The 19,445-nt window shown below is 41.5% G+C and overlaps 1 protein-coding gene across 3 annotated transcripts; it reads right to left on the bottom strand.

Moving 5' to 3' along the window:
* Window positions 1-4,917: 4,917 nt before the first annotated feature.
* Window positions 4,918-18,190, bottom strand: lingo4a (leucine rich repeat and Ig domain containing 4a). 3 transcript variants are annotated; one of them, XM_042077745.1, is made up of 3 exons: window positions 17,585-18,190; window positions 9,856-9,933; window positions 4,918-7,817 (listed from the first exon to the last, which is right to left on the bottom strand). In XM_042077745.1, exon 3 carries the CDS (start codon window positions 7,803-7,805, stop codon window positions 5,964-5,966), a length of 1,842 nt encoding a protein of 613 aa, XP_041933679.1. In that variant the 5' UTR covers window positions 7,806-7,817; window positions 9,856-9,933; window positions 17,585-18,190; the 3' UTR covers window positions 4,918-5,963. The 3 variants fall into 3 exon arrangements, with proteins under 3 accessions (XP_041933679.1, XP_041933682.1, XP_041933680.1); XM_042077748.1 differs by having other exon boundaries at window positions 9,856-9,928; XM_042077746.1 differs by lacking the exon at window positions 17,585-18,190 and adding an exon at window positions 14,532-15,422.
* Window positions 18,191-19,445: the final 1,255 nt, after the last annotated feature.

Raw genomic sequence — 19,445 nt, 5'->3', positions numbered from 1 at the left:
CTTCAGCCAGCCATGACTAAGCCATAAACATCTCACTCTGTCCCTCTAAAGTGTCTTATGAATGTGGTGTGTGTGTGTGTGTGTATTTTAAAAATCATACATATATGTATATACCTTTATGTGAGAGATTGAATATATAAATAATGTTGACTTATTATAAAGATTTGCTTTAAATGTTTATCATAATGGTAATACAAATATTTATGTATGTATACACATTACAATTATATTGATTTGATTGATTATTTGATGGTTGATTATGTATTGATTTTTTCCGTTTGTGAACATGAATAAATGTACATTTTACAGAGGGAATGTAAATAAACTGATCCAATCATCCATGGGAATACTATAGCATGAATTACACCAATCAGAAAACAGTTTGATTTTATTATTATTTATTTAAAGAGGAATGCCTCTTGAGATGTGGCATCTCATTTTCGAGAGGGTCCTCGATAGGACTGGACAAAGACAAAGGTACAAGGACAAGATACTACAGTACAGTACAATACAACATACACATTCACTCACATACAGCCCCCTTCCCCCACCAGCTCCCATTCCCTAAAAATACATACATATACACATATATACAACAAGCATACATCTTCATATCCACATATATACATACAGAGACACATATATGCATGCATTATATGCACTTTTCTACACTCACGTTATAATGTCCAGAGCTCTTTGTTTTTTATGTATACAGTTTGTGTGTGTGTGTATACAGTATATATATATAAACCTGTACCAACGTGGAAGACTGAAACCCGTGATATGAATAACTGATTTAGATCGCTCCCTTGTGCAGGACTTGCTGAAATCTGCTGATGTGCAGCAGATAAATCTCCATATTTCCACAGGCTAAATCTCAATCTGCCTTTCCTTCTGGGGCTGTGCCAGCGCTGGCGCGCAGTCCCTGGGATTTGCTGTCTGTGCATTAATCTGCACTGCAGAGGGAGTGGAGACCAGAGGGGATGAGACAAGGGGGGGAGAGGGCGGAGGGGGGGGGGGGGGGGGGGGGGGGGATGGGGGTAGTGTAGGGTTTTTTCACAGAGGAAAATGGGCAACATTCCATTTCCATCATAAAATAGACAACACCATGTCATTATTTGTTATAACAATTCCCGTTTACTTATACATGGGTTTTAACAGCTTGATGTAATCATTGCAGTATAGGAGTAGCAAAGTAAAGCATGCAGCGTGACATGGTTGTTCTGTAGTGTTATGATTATCTTTTCACAAATAGGATATGTTAGAAAAGGCATATGAATAGGATATGTTAGAAAGGCATCGTGAGATGAGTGAGGACAAGCCTGAGGCTTTAGGAAGTTCTTCCACTATTACATTTGTGTTATTTTTGCACCACCCACATCGACCTGCTGCAACTTCTACATGCACTTTGTTTATCCATTTTGACACGCACACAGAATTTTGGTTCTGAGCCAATGTGGGAGGGGTGGCCTGATAAGAGTTGTGATTGGGCCAGCCTAGTGTCAGTGTGTAGAAAATTAACCAATGGGAGGCTGACTATCCTTGCTTTTAGGTTATTGTTTTAAAAAAATAATTTTTTCTTTTTTTTTGTAATAAAAAAATACATTTTTTTTAATTCAAGTATATCGGCCCCAAGGTACATTGGCCAACCGGGACAATGCCCGGTATATAAGATGGCCAGTCTGCCTCTGTGCATAACACGCCTATGTTTGGAGTGGGTCATCCATTTCAAAGGCCTTCAGCAAGGCTAGAGGCCTAGTTGTTGTTGTTGTGAAAACCAGACATATGCCATTGATTCACTCAACCCTGCACCTCAATACAACCCTGTTTGGATCAGGGTCAGAGACAACTATGCTTTCAAGCCTCACATGGACCTCTTCCGACTTCAGAGGCAAAGGTGAAAGTTGCCACTCACACAAGAAGTTACACACCAAAAAAAGAGCTAGTGAAGACAAGCACTCACAATACATATACACACACACGCACGTATGTACGCACGCATGCACGCACACACAAACACACACACACACACAACCCTGGTAATAACTTGGTAACAACCAACTATGACCTGACATGCAGGTTATGAGATGCTTATGAGATGGGTACAGACTACTACGATTTTAGATGACCGAACGTGATATGTTTGAAGTAGCCCTGGATTTCCCTTCTAATGTAGGAATCAGGCCAAATTGGGAGGGGGCCGCTGGAGCTTGAAATTAAAGACCCACTCCGCCCCTGCACGCACACACACACACCAACACACACACACACATAAACCACTGACTGATCCCTTCTTTAAAGTCATCAGCAAGATTAAGCTCAGAAGGCCTAAAGAATCTCCCAGGTAGAAACAGCTTTTGTTTGTGTCAAATGTGCACACTGTCTCTCCATTTGTATAATAATCCTTAACTGTAAACAACCTAAGCTCTCTTGATGTACTGTAGTTTGTGCAAATAGAACGGCATTCCAACACCACCAGTTATGCACTATACAGTACATTACTGAGTAACTAATGCACTGGAGGTCATTAAGGTCAAATAGTCAGACAGCCACTATCACTATCATAAACACCATTATCAGTTACAGTAATGGCTTTTGTTACAATCTCCATGTGAATGAATGGACACATGCGGCCAAAGTCCAGTCTCAGGTACTGTATGTTAACTTTTTTTGCTTATAGCACTGAGCACAAGCATAGCACAATCCATAAAATCTGTAGCACTGAGCGGTATGCAGTTTCAAATACCTCATGCTGTAGGCTACACTCTACAAAAACATTTTTAATAAGGTGTCATTGGTGCCAAGATGGTAAATAATCCATAGCACAGACTGGTTGTTTTGTAGCATATATGTACATATATGTACAGCCCTGCAGTCAAGAGTGATAATCTGTCTATTTGATATGTATGTATGTGGTTTAATAGTTAAGCCCCCCTCTTAAAGGAGAAGGGTGTGTTTGTTTATTTATTTATTTATTTATTTATCTTCGCCACGGCTCCATTATCAAAAGAGGATTTGGTTAAAAGCTGTGGGTTGGCAATGATGTGCAGCCAAAGCAATCACACAGAATGTTCATCTCGCCATAGCAACAGGACCCCCGTCCGGACACCGGCCTAATCTGGCTCTGCACCAGAGCCAGATCCGAATCCAGATCTCCTCCAGAAACAGCTGTAATCTGGGACATCGTTGGTGCATTTGCGGATGCTGGTAGTTCAGTCACTCTGCAATGCAAAGAGGCAATAGGTCCAATAGATCCATTAAACCAACAGTGATAAAGGACTCTTAAGGTATAGAAATACACTGTTTATGCATATTTTTTTAATGTTCTTTTTTTTCTTTATCACATTGGAGGGTTTTTTTGCTATAAAACAATTGGGTTAAATTTTAAGGTAGTTTTTGAAGAATACCACCTGATTATATTCTACCTTTAACCTTCAGCATGATCACAAAGATGAACTGGCACTACTCACAGTATTAAATTAACTTCATGTCTTTATTTATTATCATGTTTTAAAAAAAGAAGTAATAAAAAAAGTCAACAATAAATTAGGATTCATACAGAACATTAATAATTCAACAGCTAAAACGCATTTATTACTCTTTTTGAATAATTTAAAACAGTAAATCAAATTATTATTGTTTCCCATTAGAAAAAAAACAACTGTTTGAGGTGGCAGATGTTATGAAACATATAAGGGAATAGTTCTGTATCCAGCAAGCAGGAACCGTGTAATGATGCATTCTTCACTCATTCAGTAACATTGCTAACATGCAGTTACATAATGCATTGACTGCCGTTTGCAATCAAAATGTTTAAAAGTTCTTGTCAGAAAATAAAACAAGATGTTTTTGTTGAATGCCATTGCAAATCAAACAGTTGGCAGTTCACCTGTGTATTTTATATATTGATGTTAGTCATCTGATTGTTGACTGTCAGCTGCTCTTAAAGAAAAATGTAGGCTATAATGATAATTGTACATTAACCATTCTTTTGTCCCTGCATCTTCCCAATAACGAAGGACATGATGACATGAAGTATTTGTTTGCGCCCCTTTCTTGCATCCTATTAATGACTCATTTTTTTCCATGTATTTCACTGTCAGAGAAGCTGATATCCAATACACTGCTTACTTATATTTAAGGTTTATTGTGGTTGGTACTAGTGAGATACGACTCTTATATAAAACTCTATTGTTTTGTGGGATAATATCACATATCATCAATTCAAGTCTGCAATTTCATATGGTCTGACAAACAGAACACTCTCAGGACTTCAGGCAGGCAGCTGGTGAGAATCAGCCTCTCTCTTTCTCTCTCTCTCTCTCTCTCTCTTGCTATCACACACACACAGACACACACACACACACACAAATTTCCCAGAATGCTAAGATGATGGTTTTTGAAAACCTTTGATTAAATCCTTCCAGCACTATCAGAATGTCAGTCCAGTCAAAGGATAAAGGACAGTGGAGGTTACAGGATTTGTTTAGCAGAATGAGATCGACACCGCCAGGGCCAAAAGGGCAGATTTAAGAGAACATCCCCTCACAGAGTAGCAAGGTTGATTTAGCCTCAGGTAATTTGTCATAGTCCACAGAGAGCAGACTGTGAAACCTCTGGAGCTTTACAATAATCCGTTGTATATTTTGTTGGATCTTTCAAATGTGTGGATATGTTTAGTCATATATAGGCATGCCAAGGCTAATGATGAAGTCTTGACTAATGGTTGTGTGATGTTGGTGTTTAAGCCTGTAGAAGTGAAAGGTAACATGAGCAAAAGCATGCATTACATATATATTTAAGTTCAGCTCCAGTTTATGAAAAAAACATGAACTTGCCGAATAGAGTAATTATGTTGCAGAATTACCCAGTGTGATTACTGATTACACATCAATAGCTGAACAAAATTAAATGTTCTGTGTTTAGAGAAAGAGAACCATTTTGATCCAAATGAAAATGTTATACTGGAAGATGTAAGGTATACGCGTATATCATTGGACAATCAGTGGACAATACAATCTAAATGAACACAGAGTTTATTTTGTATTGCTGCAGCTGTCTGTCAACAAGCTCAAGAATCTGGTGCTTCTCAATTCCCTCCACGTGATTTGAAAAGGGAAATGTTTTTTTTTTCCCTGTTGAGACTATTTTTGTCACAACAAACCATGTACATGTGACTTCATTCAAAAAAACGTGAATGACACTTCCAGTCCTGTTTTGAGATGAGCGGTTCCATACATAAAAGTCCTAGGATCTAAATCCAATCTTTAATCTCATCATCCAGTGGCTGTGGAAGTGCATGTCTGCCATAATAAAAAACGCACTGGGCAAAACAAATAGACACTAAACCCCATTGAGAGCTCCGACTGTGGCACAGTTTCCTCCAATGGGATCTCAGACTGCTTGGGTCACGTGATCACCAAGGCATTTATTATCCTCCCCATGATCAGAGACATATCAGGGGTTTTCCGAACAACAGAGGTTTTTTTTCTCACTCAGAGCTGAGCCTTTAACTCATTTGGAGAGCGAGGCAGACATATGTAGAGCCCTCCAGCTTAACTCATGGACATGCAGTATGGACTCTTAAGCTCATAACCAGCGCAATGAATGAATGTTATGGTCTCCTGTGGTCCATGGATGCTTTATGGAAACCACTGGCCAGTGCATTGCCACACACACACACTATCTCTTTTGAAAGGTAAAGGTGACTGGTGTTTAGGTATTTAGCAGACGCTTTTACCCAAAGCAACATGGATTCGCAATGGTGGGTTTGGGTATCAAACCCAGGCCAACCGATTGCCAGGTGGCGACACTACCACCCAAGCTTTTTATGTTTCTGATCGATGTCTGATCATATTCATCTTCCTCTCCAAAAGAACCAACTGGGACGTTCTCGTTCTCGTCCTCTTTTTTCCGCCTTGTCAGACATGCCCAGTGCAGAATCAGCATCAGAATCATCCCCCTCAGATGAGCTTCATAGTGAACTTGCTGGGTTCTGCACCTCCACCGCCACCACCGCCACCCCCTGAGGAGCGCGGCACAAAGTCGATGGTGGCGGTGTGCTTGATCTGGCCCTTGCTCTGACTCCAGAAGAGCATGAACACGAAGCAGATGGCCACGGAGCTGAGAAACGACAGGAAGCCCATGGTCACGGCGATCACCAGCGTCTTGGCGTCGAACGGGTATGGTTTGGTCTGCTGCGACGAGCCATTGACAGCGGTCGGTGCCGTCACCAGGCTCCATCCATCCAGGAAGTACGAGGCGGAGCGGTTGCGACCGGAGGACGGGAAGCCACGGACACGCAAGCTCACGGGAAACGTGTCGTTTCCGGCCGCGTTCGACGCCACGCACAGATAAGTGCCGCTGTCATGCACCTGGGCATATCGCACCTCCAGAGAACCATCGGGGAGAATGCGTATCCGACCCGTCGGAGAGAGCTTGGTGTGTTTGGGGCTGAGCCAGGAAATGGAGGGGGTGGGGTCTCCATCTGCCTTGCAGAGTAACGGCACGGTGTGTCCCTCCTCCACTCTCACCTCCTGTGGCTTACGGCTCAAGATCCGAGGCGGCCGGCACGTGAAGAGTCCAGGCATCTCGGACTCCGTGAAGTCCTGGAAGGACCTTCCTTGCACCTGGATGGGCGCGTTGCAGGTCGGCGGGTTGGCGTCGAAGTCCAAGCGCAGCCGGCGACGCATCACCCACAGCAGACGGCAGTCGCACGCCAACGGGTTCTCGTCCAGCCTTAGGACCTCGAGGTTGCCCACCGAATGGAAGGCCCCCTCCTCGAGCGTCACAAGCTGATTGGAGGAGATGTTTAGGAGGCGGAGATAAGCGAGGCCATGGAAAGCCAGCAGCTCGACCTGAAGCAGACTGCCCCCAACCAGGTGCAGCTCCTGCAGCCTCAACAGGTCACCCAGTAGTTTACCTTGAATGGAGGTAATGGGGTTGTATGAAAGGTCTAGATAGCGAAGGTAGACCAGGTGATGGAGGGCGGCATAGGGAAACGTACTTAGATTACAGTGACTCAATGTTAGAGAGGTCAGGTTCAGGCCAAAAAGGCTATTCCCTGCCAAGGACTCCAACCAGGGGCAGTGGGACACCTCGAGTTCCCTCAGGCGCCCCAGGCGACGGAAGGAGTTGTTGGGCAAGGCAGTGATGCCCAGGCGTTTGAGCCGCAGCCTGACCAGGCCGCTCAGCTGCGAGAGTGCGTCTGTAGGGATGGCGGTCAAGTTGCAGCGGTCGATGTTGAGCTCCTGGAGATTGGCCAGCCCAACGAAGGCGCGCTGGGAGATGAAGACCAGGTCGTTCTCGCTGGCCTCCATCTGCTGTAGGTGCGCCAGCTCGCGGAAGGTGTAGTCCAGGAAGACGAGGATCTCGTTCTCGCTGATGTCCAGCAGCCGCAGGCTGGGCAGCCCGGAGAAGACCCCCACGGTGATGATCTTTAGCCGGTTGCGGAACATCCGCAGCGTGAGCAGGTTCTGGAGCCCCAGGAACGCCTCCACCTCGATCATGGTCAGGATGTTGTCGCTCAGGTCCAGCTCCCGCAGCTGCCCGAGCCCCGAGAACTGCCGGCGGCCGAGGGCCTTGAGGCGGTTATGAGAGAGGTCGAGCCGCTGCGAGTCTCCGGAGATTCCCTCGGGCACGGACGCTAGGTGGCGCCACGAGCAGTTGACCATCAGCACCTCGGAGTAGCAATCGCAGCGCAGGGGGCAGGGCCACAGGGAGTCGGCTACTGACACTAGCCCCACTGCCCACAGGATGAGGCCTCTCCAGCACACCGCCCACCAGAAAGCAACCTCCACACACATCTGGGGACCTGCCTGTAGGGGGCAGAGCAGAGTAATATCAGTGTATCAGAGTCAGGGCTTCAAACCAGAATATGTTTTCATTTGGTTTGTTACAAGCAGAATCAGTATTTTAACATTTCTGGTTTTGCGTTCCACCTTAAAATTAATGTTCCCGAACCGGTTAGAACCAAATAAAATTAAAAAAAATGGTTAATAACGTTCCATTTAGGGCTATGTGACATGACAATTTTCGGATAGCATACAAATGTCTAGCCTGCTAATAGGCCTAGATATTTTATTCAATATTCTTTGCTGATGTCACATTGGAGTATCCAATCTGTCCTTGTAAACTAAACTCATCCATTTTATGCATTCAGCCTTTTTCTGTATACAGAAATGAAGACATTGGTTGTTTATGCAAGGTTGATTATTGTCAAACAACAACAAAAATGTTTAGGGCTACTAAACAGCCTACAATAGCTTAATAGAGCATGGAGCTAGCTATCAGTTTTCAAGATAGTTCTAGTTTACATGATAGACTCAAACATTAATTAAGTTGATATCTAAGACCAAGGTACACAGCACAATATTTACCTCCTCTGGTTGAAAATAAGGAGACACATTTCACTTTAAGGTTAAAGGAGAAAGACAGTGATTTTTCACCATTTCTCAAGGTCACCGAGAAGGCCTACTGTCAGTATGAAAAAATTACGAAAACAATCTGTTTTACCTAGCTTTACCTAGCTCTGCCCCCAGAGTGTAGCACTGTAGCTGCCTGAAAGCTCTAACTGTTGGCTGCAGCAACTCAAGCTAGTTCCGTAGAGTAGAGACAGTTCACAGTTCACTGCCTGCAGCCAGCAAGTCCACCATTTAGACATGCAAACTGTACACCAGTTATGAAGCAGAAAATATTTTAATTGTTATAATAAAAAACAACAAAATAACATTATTAACCGGTTACCATTATTTCAAATACATGTTTCTGTTCCAGAACATTGAAAAAAGTAAAGTTTATGCTTTTGTTTTTGTTCCTAGCAATCTATAAATTGTTTCTGGTTTTCGTTTTCGTCCCATGAACCGGTTCAAAGCCTTGGTCAGAGAACAGTAATATCAGTGTATCAGAGTACACATAATATCAGTGTATCACAAATAGAAAGCCACAACTTGACATGCTTTACCATAAAGTGCAAAGTCTAAAGTCTACCTAAAGTCTGAAGTCTACATTAAGGTCAGCACAATGCCCCCATGATGCCATGCAATAGCTTTAGTTCATGCACGACACACTTTGCTTGTTGACTGACTTTGCTCTTCGCCCATCATTCAAATTAGCACCCAATAATTCTTAATACTTTAAACTGAAAGCACTTTAAGACCCATCTGAAATATTAGTCTCTTGGTATTTCAAATAGGCTTTGAAAGCACTCTCACTATTTGAAACATAGTCACAGTGTTTAGGTCTTATCTCAGGGTCTTGAAAGTGTCCAATTTCAATTTTCAGTTTCTTTAAACCTTGCTAGGCTCCTAACCACTACTGTCTCCTTTAAGTAGGCCTAAAAGCAGTTCATAACACTAGTTTGGAATGGATGGGCTGACATTTCTGAAGGAACTGGGGTTTCATCTGAGCTCAGAGACTCCATGGACAAAGCATTAAAGGCGAATAATCCTGCATAGCATGAGAAACTCCGGAGACAAAGAGCACACCATTATCCCACGTCCTGAGTGTCAACAGTCTGGCTTGCTACTTAGCACAATTGTTAAAGCAGGAGGCAAAGCCAGTGGGTGAAATGTCACAAACAAGTGGAGGGCTTAGAAAAAACAATAGTGATGTCTTTATCCTCTAACCCTGAACATTTCTATGTCTAGATTTGTTTTTTTGTTTTTTTTCAACGTGTTACATAAACATTTCCAGACTTTACCTAAAGGTTAACCTGACCAACATTAATTCATGTGATTCTGAATTTTTAGCAATTTATCAGAAAGGTCAATCTATACCAGAGGTGAAACACAAAAGCAAACCATACCTAACACAACTTAAAAATCAACAGATTCTGTAGAGGTTGAAAGAACTTACCAATTGGCCGAGTGGCTGCAGCTTCTCATAACCAACAGTGTTTCACAACGCGCCAGTCCTTTCTGACCTGTGACTAACCTGCAAATAATGTAAACAACAACAGACATAGTTAGTGCACAGACATACAAAATCAGAAGACATAATACATAAAACAAAACAAACCAAAAAATCCGTTTGGAGCTTAATAGAATTTTGAATTGCGACGACGAGAATTCTCGGGCTAACCGTTGATGTGCAGTGAGAAAGGTTGGGAATAAGTAGCCTATATCCACCAGCCCAGCACTAAACTCCGAGTGTGGTAAACAAAATCGGATATTTCAGGCAGTAAAAGCCCCGGTAAGAACCAAACTAGATTTTGTTCAAATCTACACACCTATGGCTACTGAAAAATGTAAGGTTTATTTAGCAAATATTATTTTGAAGTATTAAAAAACTAGCCTAGAAATCTAGATGCACCCTAGCGGCGGCAAATTAATTTGCTCAGCCTGTACGTCTAGTATCAAACCATAGGGATTTCTATTGGCTGACGCCGTGGACTTCATCCAATCACAGCGCTCTATTTTGTTAGAGAGTCTTAAGGCGGGCTTAACAGGATAACGACAGTCCTGTGACGGTGAACAACAAGGAAGGTGGCTATGGCTAACGAAGAGCAGTTGTTTGAATCGGCGTTGGCGTCAACTTTGGAGGAGTTGGACTTGTGCTTTTCTTTGAAAGTTGAGCAACACAATGCACTTAAGTAATTCCTTTCGAAGAAGGATGTATTTGCCGTTTTGCCGACCGGATACGGATATGGTCGTAGCGCTGGCCTATTGCATGCCTAGGCAGTTTGAAAGACAATTCTCTGCCCGCCCCTTGGATTAAGCGAGGTAAATGGTTCGATTCCAGACTATACATTTCAATGATATAGGATGGCCCGCCAGGCTATTAAAAAACATCTTTGTTTTATAATTTTCGAACGAAATGGTTGGTAATTAGCACGTTTACGATATTTCATTTATTATTTTGTTCTATTCATCAAATACTCCTGTTTTTGGCCGTATTTAATGGTTAAACCATGTTCTGATATTTTAGGCCCTACTGATATCTGCACGCTGAAGTAAACCATTAGCATGGGTTATGAAGCGTAAAATTGGTAAATTGATCCAGAAACACAAAAATTGCTTATCAACCACAGAGACAGAGTTAGTTGGAACTAAATGATAAGTATAAGTAAGTAGAAGTATGCTCTTTTGATCCCGTGAGGGAAATTTGGTAACACTTTACGGTAAGGGTACATGAATTATCATGAATTCATGCATGAATTAATTCATGATTTACGTATTAGGCCTAATTCATTCCTTCATCAGGAATTTACATGAGTTCATAGTCTGTCATTCATGACCTCATACATGAACAACGCATCAACTAAAGCATTAAGTAGGCTATGGTGAGCACATCATTATGATTTATGATTTATTAAGAATGATCATGATGATTTCTTTTTCTGCCAAAAATGTAGTCATCACTACTCAAATTCTGATTTGAACACAATTTGTGCAGTTCTCTAAACACATGGCATTGTTCACACTTTAGTTAAGGGGCCACAAACTGACTCATGAGTAATTAACCTGACATACATGTAATCATGATGATCATGCTTAAGAAATCATAAATCATAATGATGTACCCATCGTACCGAATGCTTTAGTTGATGTGTTGTTCATGCATGAGGTCATTAATGAGAGACTATGAACTCATGTAAATTCCTGATGATTCATAGATATAAAGGAATGAATTAATGCATAAATCATGAATGAATTCATGCATGAATTCATGATAATTCATGTACCCTTACCGTAAAATGTTACCGGAAATTTGGTCTCTGCATTTATCCCAATCCATGAATTAGTGAAACACACTCAGCACACAGTGAACACACAGTGAGGTGAAGTACACTAATCCCGGCGCAGTGAGCTGCCTGCAACAACAGCGGCACTCGAGGAGCAGTGAGGAGTTAGGTGCCTTGCTCAAGGGCACTTCAGCCGTCCCTGCCGGTTGGGGTTCGAACCGGCAACCCTCCGGTTACAAGTCCGAAGCGCTAACCAGTAGGCCACGGCTGCCCCAAAGTAAGCATTTTCCAAACATAAAGAGGAGGCCCCTAAATGTTAATTAATAATGATGTACATCTTATATTATAAACACATGAAAAGATAAATAAATGTTATAAAATAAAGTACAGGGAGGGACAAGAGTGTTATCATTTCTGCTGTTGTTAAAAACACATTATTTCAATTCATTTTATTTCTAAGTCTTCTGAATGGAAAAAATAAATATTATGTAATAGGTAAACAACTGGATGATATCCGGTCTCCGTATGGCTGCTGAAAAGTCTGGATCCCTGTCCAATCTTGCCCCACCCCCCTCCCTCCCTCCAGACCTGCCCAATCCCGTGTCCTCTGGCTGCAGTAGCTCTGGTCTTATCCAACCACCCGACTGAGTACCATGGTGACCCTTGATTGACATTTCTTATCTTGTCAGTAAAAAGAGGTTTAGGTGAAACGCCCCTGTGGGAGGATTTGTTGTTGACCACTACAGACTTTCTGCTATTGAGCAGTTCAGACTTCAGGGTCTTCGCATTTCAATTTGATTATTGTCACTGGATGTCTTTAATGTGGTCTCATTTTTGCAGGTTACAGTGCAAAGCATAGCAGGCATGCAGACTACACGTTGTTATTTTATCATGCTAAAATAGAAATCCCATTACAAAAAACTATTCTTTCATATCTACATTCCTTTCATCAGTGCTCAATATACTATGCTCAGTAATAAATAATTGGTAACACTTTACATGACAGTATCGACATAAGAGTGACATGACACTGTCATGAACACATGACACTGTCATGACATATGAACCCTAACCCTAATCCTAACCCTAACCTCTAACCCTAAACCTAACCCTATCGTAACCCTACCTTGTTATGACAAAAAACGAATGTCACTTAATAACAGAAGCGTTATCTCATAAACATTTATGACTTGTTTATGACACGTTCACGACTGTGTCATGTCACTCTTATGTCGATACTGTCAAGTAAAGTGTAACCAAATAATTTCTCAAAAACTCAAAACAAGTAAACCTAATTATGAATATAAACCAACCCAACCCCCAACCAGTCCTGTTGTTGTATCGGGAAGACACCCTGAGCTCTCAGCTCTGGTGTCGATCTGGCCAAATTTAGCTCCGTCTGACTAACATGCAGCTGGCCGCCGTCAACCGCTGTGCTGCAGTCACACATCAGCACTGGCACAGCGGGCTAGGGACAGATACACGGTGGAGTCACTAAAAACCTGCAGGAACCGGAGTGTGCCAATGAAGCTCTGGTGTGCAGCATAACACAACACTCAGAGAAGCAGACTGTTTTGATGAAGTGCCTTATCCCCAGCTGTGCAAAGAGTCTCAGAGAGGCATAATTTGAAATGAAAATAACAAAAATTGACTGGTTGTGATAATAACATGCATTGGCTGAGTTGAGGCTTCATCACTTTACTCTTACAGTGATTGAGCATCATCAATGAGCGAGTGCTGACGGGCAAAACACAAAATGTCCATCAGCACAACTGACACATCATCAGCGCTGTGAACACCTAACTGGTAAATAAAAACAACTGACACATCATCAGCGCTGTGAACACCTAACTGGTAAATAAAAACAACTGACACATCATCAGCGCTGTGAACACCTAACTGGCATACCATTAAAATAAAAACAACTGACACATCATCATATGAACACCTAACTGGCATACCATTAAAATAAAAACAACTGACACATCATCATATGAACACCTAACTGGTATACCATTAAAAAAAAAAACTGACACATCATCAGCAGTGTGAACACTTAACTGGCATACCATTAAAATAAAAACAGAATTGTTTTGTAGAGCTGTTTTGTATTTACAGTACTTCCCTGAAAACACACTACACTGAGAAGTCACACAATATAGACTCAGAACACTCTTTCTTCCCTCTCACGCGTGTGTGTGTGTGTGTGTGCGGATATATACCTAAAACTACCAGCAGCAAGATACCAATGTGTCTTAAAGTTTCCTGTTAATACAGTGAGATTACAATGACTTTTTCTGTTTCTTTTCTCAGAACATCTATTCCCCTGATACAGCAGCTATCATGATGCAAAGTCAGCCAGCTTTAATAATATTCTAAAAGAAAGCTTTCATATTGCTGCCACCTGTCCTTGAGATTGACTCATGACCTTGGCATTGCAGCAACAGGATTTCATCAGCTGAAACACAAATCATAAACTGAGAATTGGGGTCTATAAGGTCTATATGATCTGAACCAAATAATAAAAAAACTAATATGATTTGGCAAAATATGATCGTATTATAGTATTTATCAAAAATAATGTAAAATAAACCGAAAATTTCTCTGAAGAGTTTATTTGGCTGTACACAGCCCGGAGGATTCTATTACAGTATGTCAAACATGTTCAAAAACAATACCACAGTAGGGCAAAATGTGCCAAAGCCCTTTAAAACTCAAATCCAACTGTAAAACACAAAGCCCTGTAAAACACAAATCCAACTGTAAAACCGTTGTTCCGCTGTGAAATATACACATTTCCTGTTTGCCCTGTCAAATGTCCAGCCTGAGAATGTAACATGGTACTTACTTTTGATAACATACATACTGCTGCACTGCCATACGTCTCCAATGAAGTCATGTGATCCCACTTTTCTATGATCTTATACTGGGAGCATGTGATCCCACCCAATGTCTTTCAGACCCTGAGGACAATACACTCTGAAATGCTTATTTCCTCTGTTGTTCATTGAAGCAGTTTCTCTACACCTGGTGCGCAGGCTTATCATTTTTCCACAGAAATGTTGTGATAGCCGGAGCGTAATAGGTCGTTTTGCCAACCGTGTATTTAGCCAGCCTGGGCTTTTCAAGGACGCTGACCTCACCGAGTGCGTCGGAGTCACCGTAAGGCAGATGGACAGACATGCTACTGAGCCAACCAATGTCCAAAGGCTTTTCTATTTCAACTACAAACTGGTGTGTAGGCCTATATGTGTGTATTTATCAGACAAAAAATGTGAGAAGAGATAGACCGATAATAGCCAGTGAAAACTTGGCAATGTGTATCGGGAGTCTGGAGGAAATGCAAAGGTTGCTTTACTCATGCAAAGAGCTTTACTCTGATGAGGCATGTTGTGTTTAGAGAGTTCACTTTGTCAAACTCACCTGCCAGAGAAGACAGACTAAAGCTAAAACAAACACATACTTACAGTGACATTACCCTATTAGCAGATATTTCAATCATAACACCTTCTGGTGACATTTGCTGAGTTCTTATGAGTTATTCGCTATGAGTTCTCTTCATTTTTTCTCCTCTCTTTTGGCGTTGTTTTTGCTTTTTTGTCTACTTCACTCTGTTCACTGTGAATGTCATGCCTATAGTTATTGCCCTCTCCTCTATACACTGTCTGAGTTCCCTTTCTGCAATTACCCAGGCAACAACAAAGATTTTGCAAAGACATCAAAAGGTCAACTGAGCACTTCACAGACCAGTAGACCAGCTGCCTCTCCTGGCAATGCAGATTTCTTCATAGGCCTACTTGAACTAGGAAAAAGCTTTAACGCCAGGCCTCCTAGTCATTGAAATGCACCTTGCATCTGCATTTACCTCATTCTACCCATTCTAGTACTCAGAACATTGAATATGTTTTCTGTGAATAACTTTGAGATTCATTGTCATCAGAGACTGTTTTATGTCATTATCTCTTTGCTTTTGTTTCTGTAAAGCACATTGAATGACCCCCAGTGTATGAAATGCGCTACAACAAACTTGACTTGACTTCGCTTGATAATTATCAGGCAGTTGCGTTAATAGCAACTCAAAACAGCACAGTCACAAAAGAGAGGAAAAAAGAGGCTGGGTCTGAATAAAAAGCCATCTGGACCCCCTGCAGGAGTGCTCTGCGGAGGATGCACACCTCACGTCAGACGTGCCGCGATGTGCTGAGCTCAGCATGGCCGACCCAGAGGGGGGAGGCCCATCGGTCAGTGTTGTCGTGCCGACAGGGGAAGGCAGACAGGGAACATGTACCGTGTGCCATGTGTCGATTAATTTGCCGGCAAGGGCTGTGTGTGTGTGTGTGTGTGTGTGTGTGTGTGTGTGTGTGTGTGTGTGTGTGGTGCCCATTAGAACATGAACTATTAATTTATCCCAATGCAGTCTGGTGAACTGACATGTTGTCCTTCTCTCACTTCAGTGTCAAAATGTTTCTTGCTGTTGTAGCATACAGCGATGGTTTGAAGTTACTTGTTCACTACAAAGAAGACAAAACAAAACAACACAAAAACCACAAGCAAAATGATCCAGCAAATGTCTGTATTTAAAGCATAAATAACTACATTTTAGGAACAGGCCCAGCATAAGAAAGTATTAAATATTATATATTAATTATATCTCACTCACACACTGGTAGGCTATTATTATTATTATTACTGCTCTGTTCTATTCAATTCTGTACAATCATTATATTGTTGTGTTAACTCAATCCTCCCTCAAAGACATTTGGGACTGGCTTTGGACATCTTATGCAATATGTCACTCTGACTGCTGATATTCACACAGCAACAGCCCACCAATTCCATGGAGTCAAAGGTAAAACAATTTGATTACTCTAATGCTAATCCCTTAGATGAACCCTTGTATTAATTCACTGCAGAGAGGTCACCAGTGATTGAGGGAGAGAAAACCTCACGGCATATGTTGTTGATTCGCACTGCACTACTAAAGCTACGGCCTATTGTATGCTGGCCAAAGGTAAGCCAAATTTGGATCCAGCGCGAAGGGGGATTAATCACACGGCCGATCCTCACCCACAGCTGGCTTAGCAGCTGCACCGCACACCCAGCTCTCACAGAGAGAGAACCTGATGCAGATGGACAAGATGGGGAAGCCCTCTGTCCTTACAAGCACAGCAGCCTTAACCAGTCCAAAGAGGGGAGGTAGCTTTCTGTTCCCCAATACCCAATAATCCCCTCCCCTACACCTCCCCTAGCAGCACGTTTTCAGCAAGTGTTTTTTTATTTTCATTAATCCAACATTGGGGAAAGGTTAATGAGTAGCCTACCCTGATGGCATACTCAAGTTTACACTGTAAAATGTGACCAAAGAACTGCTGATTATGAATGCCCTGTAATAAAATAATAATAATAATAATAATAATATTATTATCTTTTCTGTTTTTGTTACTGTGTCTATCTTTTCTGTTACTGTTATCCGTCTTCCTTGCTGTGTTTGCCTAATTAAAAAATACATCATCTCACCACAGACAGATAGGAGATAAACGGTGATGCACAGCAAAATGCTGGCATATAAAAAAAAATCATGAATCATCTGCTAATTCGACATAGTAATTATGAAGAATATTTCAGAAAATTATTTTGGCATCAAGCAACCTACATTATTAATGAGTCAGTCCTATTTGTCAAATTATCGAATCAGCTTGTCAAACCAATTAGTTTAATAGCTTTCTTCCAGAAAAAGGGAGTAATTAAATTCGCAGAGGAACTAGGCCTACAGGATGGATTAGGAAAACATTACAAAGTAGCCTACATCAGGTGTTTGATTAGCGAATTTTACTGCCGCCAGAAATTCTTTAGGCTAGGCTACAACTAACACACAACTGTTAGCCAACATGAAGAACTCACCGATATTCTGACTGGACTGTGATGAAGTTTCGAACTCGTCTATGGACATCCAGGCGGTGTATTCCGTTCGCGGTGCATCTTGCTAAGCGCCACGGCGGCAGGTGAACACACCTGCGAATGCAGAGGACCACCGCGGACTCCGTTTCCGTATCCAGCCCTGTCAGAAGTCCACAGGTGTTAGCCTACTGTCATATTCTCAATGAACAACATTCTCCACAGCGTTGTTTCCGCCAGTATGTCGCATCTGTCTCACGGATTATTTGGGTCGTCCGTCTCAAACCTGACCATCACGCTCATATTCAGCACGCACGCCACCGAGAGACAAGCAAAACATGTTGTTTGTAGTTTCACAAAATCTCAGCAGTTACAATGATAGGCTATATAGGCTAGTTGTTTCCAGTCGTAATAGTTTCTGTTACTTGAGTTAAAGCGACAATAATATTCTGAAAACAAGTCCTGCGTTGGAGGATTTGTGATCGAATTTATTTATATATTTATTTTAAACACGCCGTGGAATCCGGCCAGGATAGTGCATTACTTTCCCCTAGCTTTATCTAAAGGGATGACGGCAAGAAAGGACGGGCCAGCCAAATCAGGGGATTTGGTGAAAACACCAGATGGAGCCTAAGAGCTGAATTCAAACACGGGCTTTTGCGAGGTGAAAGTCATCCTCTATGAAATCATATCACAGAGCAAAAGCCACAGATTGGCCTAAAGATGGCCTTTGCCAATCACCCACACAAGCGTCCTTTCATCCTCCAGTAATTGGTTTGTGAACATGTCAGTCAAACTTTGGAGGAAACAGAGGGAAGTAAATTAGAAGGAAACAAATCTTGCTGTCAGCTTATCAAGGCATTCAGCATAGTTTTTTAACCGTCTTCAACACAAAGAAAATAACCCTATTTAAAGTTTAAAAACCTGGAACTGTCTGTCCATCTCCAATTTGAATGTAGGCCTAGTGTCTGCTATGTATTTAAATGGTATATCCCTTTTACTTGTGAAGACAGCATGGGTTTGCTTATGCAGCTAACACACCTTGGCAACATTGAGAAAAGTGGTTGTGTTCTTGTTCTAAGCGATGTACAATATTAACAAAAACATTATCATCAAAAATAAATAATTCATAGCCTATGAAAATACCAATAAACGAAATAGAGTGACATAATATTAACAACAGTAATATAGTTGTAACAGAATAACAACAGCAAATCATTACAATAGCAACAAACATAAACACATAGTGACTGCAAGGAAAAACTCATTAGTTAGATATAAGGCAACTTCAGTATTTGCCCACATACAATTTATACTGGATTTAGTAAATATAGGTCTACTGTTAGGGTAGTTCTGTGTTCAATAACAGAAACTACTGTTGACACCAATCATTCTACAAAGTACCCCAAAATATGTGTATTATTTTTTTTTACAAAATTATTTTCCTTCTACATAGCCTATATGTAGGCTACTTCTGTCTATTGGTCTTTAGCCAACAGTGCTGTTGACTCTGGAGGATTATTTGTCTACAAGATGGCCTAGCTGCTGGTTGAGTGTGTTTTACGTAATGAGGTGAAGGACAGGCAAATGTAAACACACTTTCTTTTTCACCAGATGTCTCAGACACTCTTATTATGAGGCCATAAAGTGGAAAATACAAGGATACAAGGATACAAGGAAGTTTATTGTCACATGCATATAGTTACTGGAAGTAAGAAATGCAGTGAAATTATGTCTGGTGTCAGCCTATTTGAACAGTTGGGTTTAATAAATAATAAATATATAATAAAAACTAATATCATATCATTATTATTAAAAACTATCAGAACTCCACCTTATGTGAAAGATGCATACACACATGGGGCAT

This window comes from Alosa sapidissima, chromosome 21 (assembly GCF_018492685.1).
Source record: "Alosa sapidissima isolate fAloSap1 chromosome 21, fAloSap1.pri, whole genome shotgun sequence".
In the NCBI taxonomy this organism is placed as follows: domain Eukaryota; kingdom Metazoa; phylum Chordata; class Actinopteri; order Clupeiformes; family Clupeidae; genus Alosa; species Alosa sapidissima.
The sequence above is the reverse complement of the archived record's forward strand: the minus strand, read 5'-3'. Positions and strand labels throughout refer to the sequence as shown.

Excerpts from the sequence above, each read along its gene's own strand:
- lingo4a (XM_042077745.1), bottom strand. The coding sequence starts at position 7,805 with ATGTGTGTGGAGGTTGCTTTCTGGTGGGCGGTGTGCTGGAGAGGCCTC.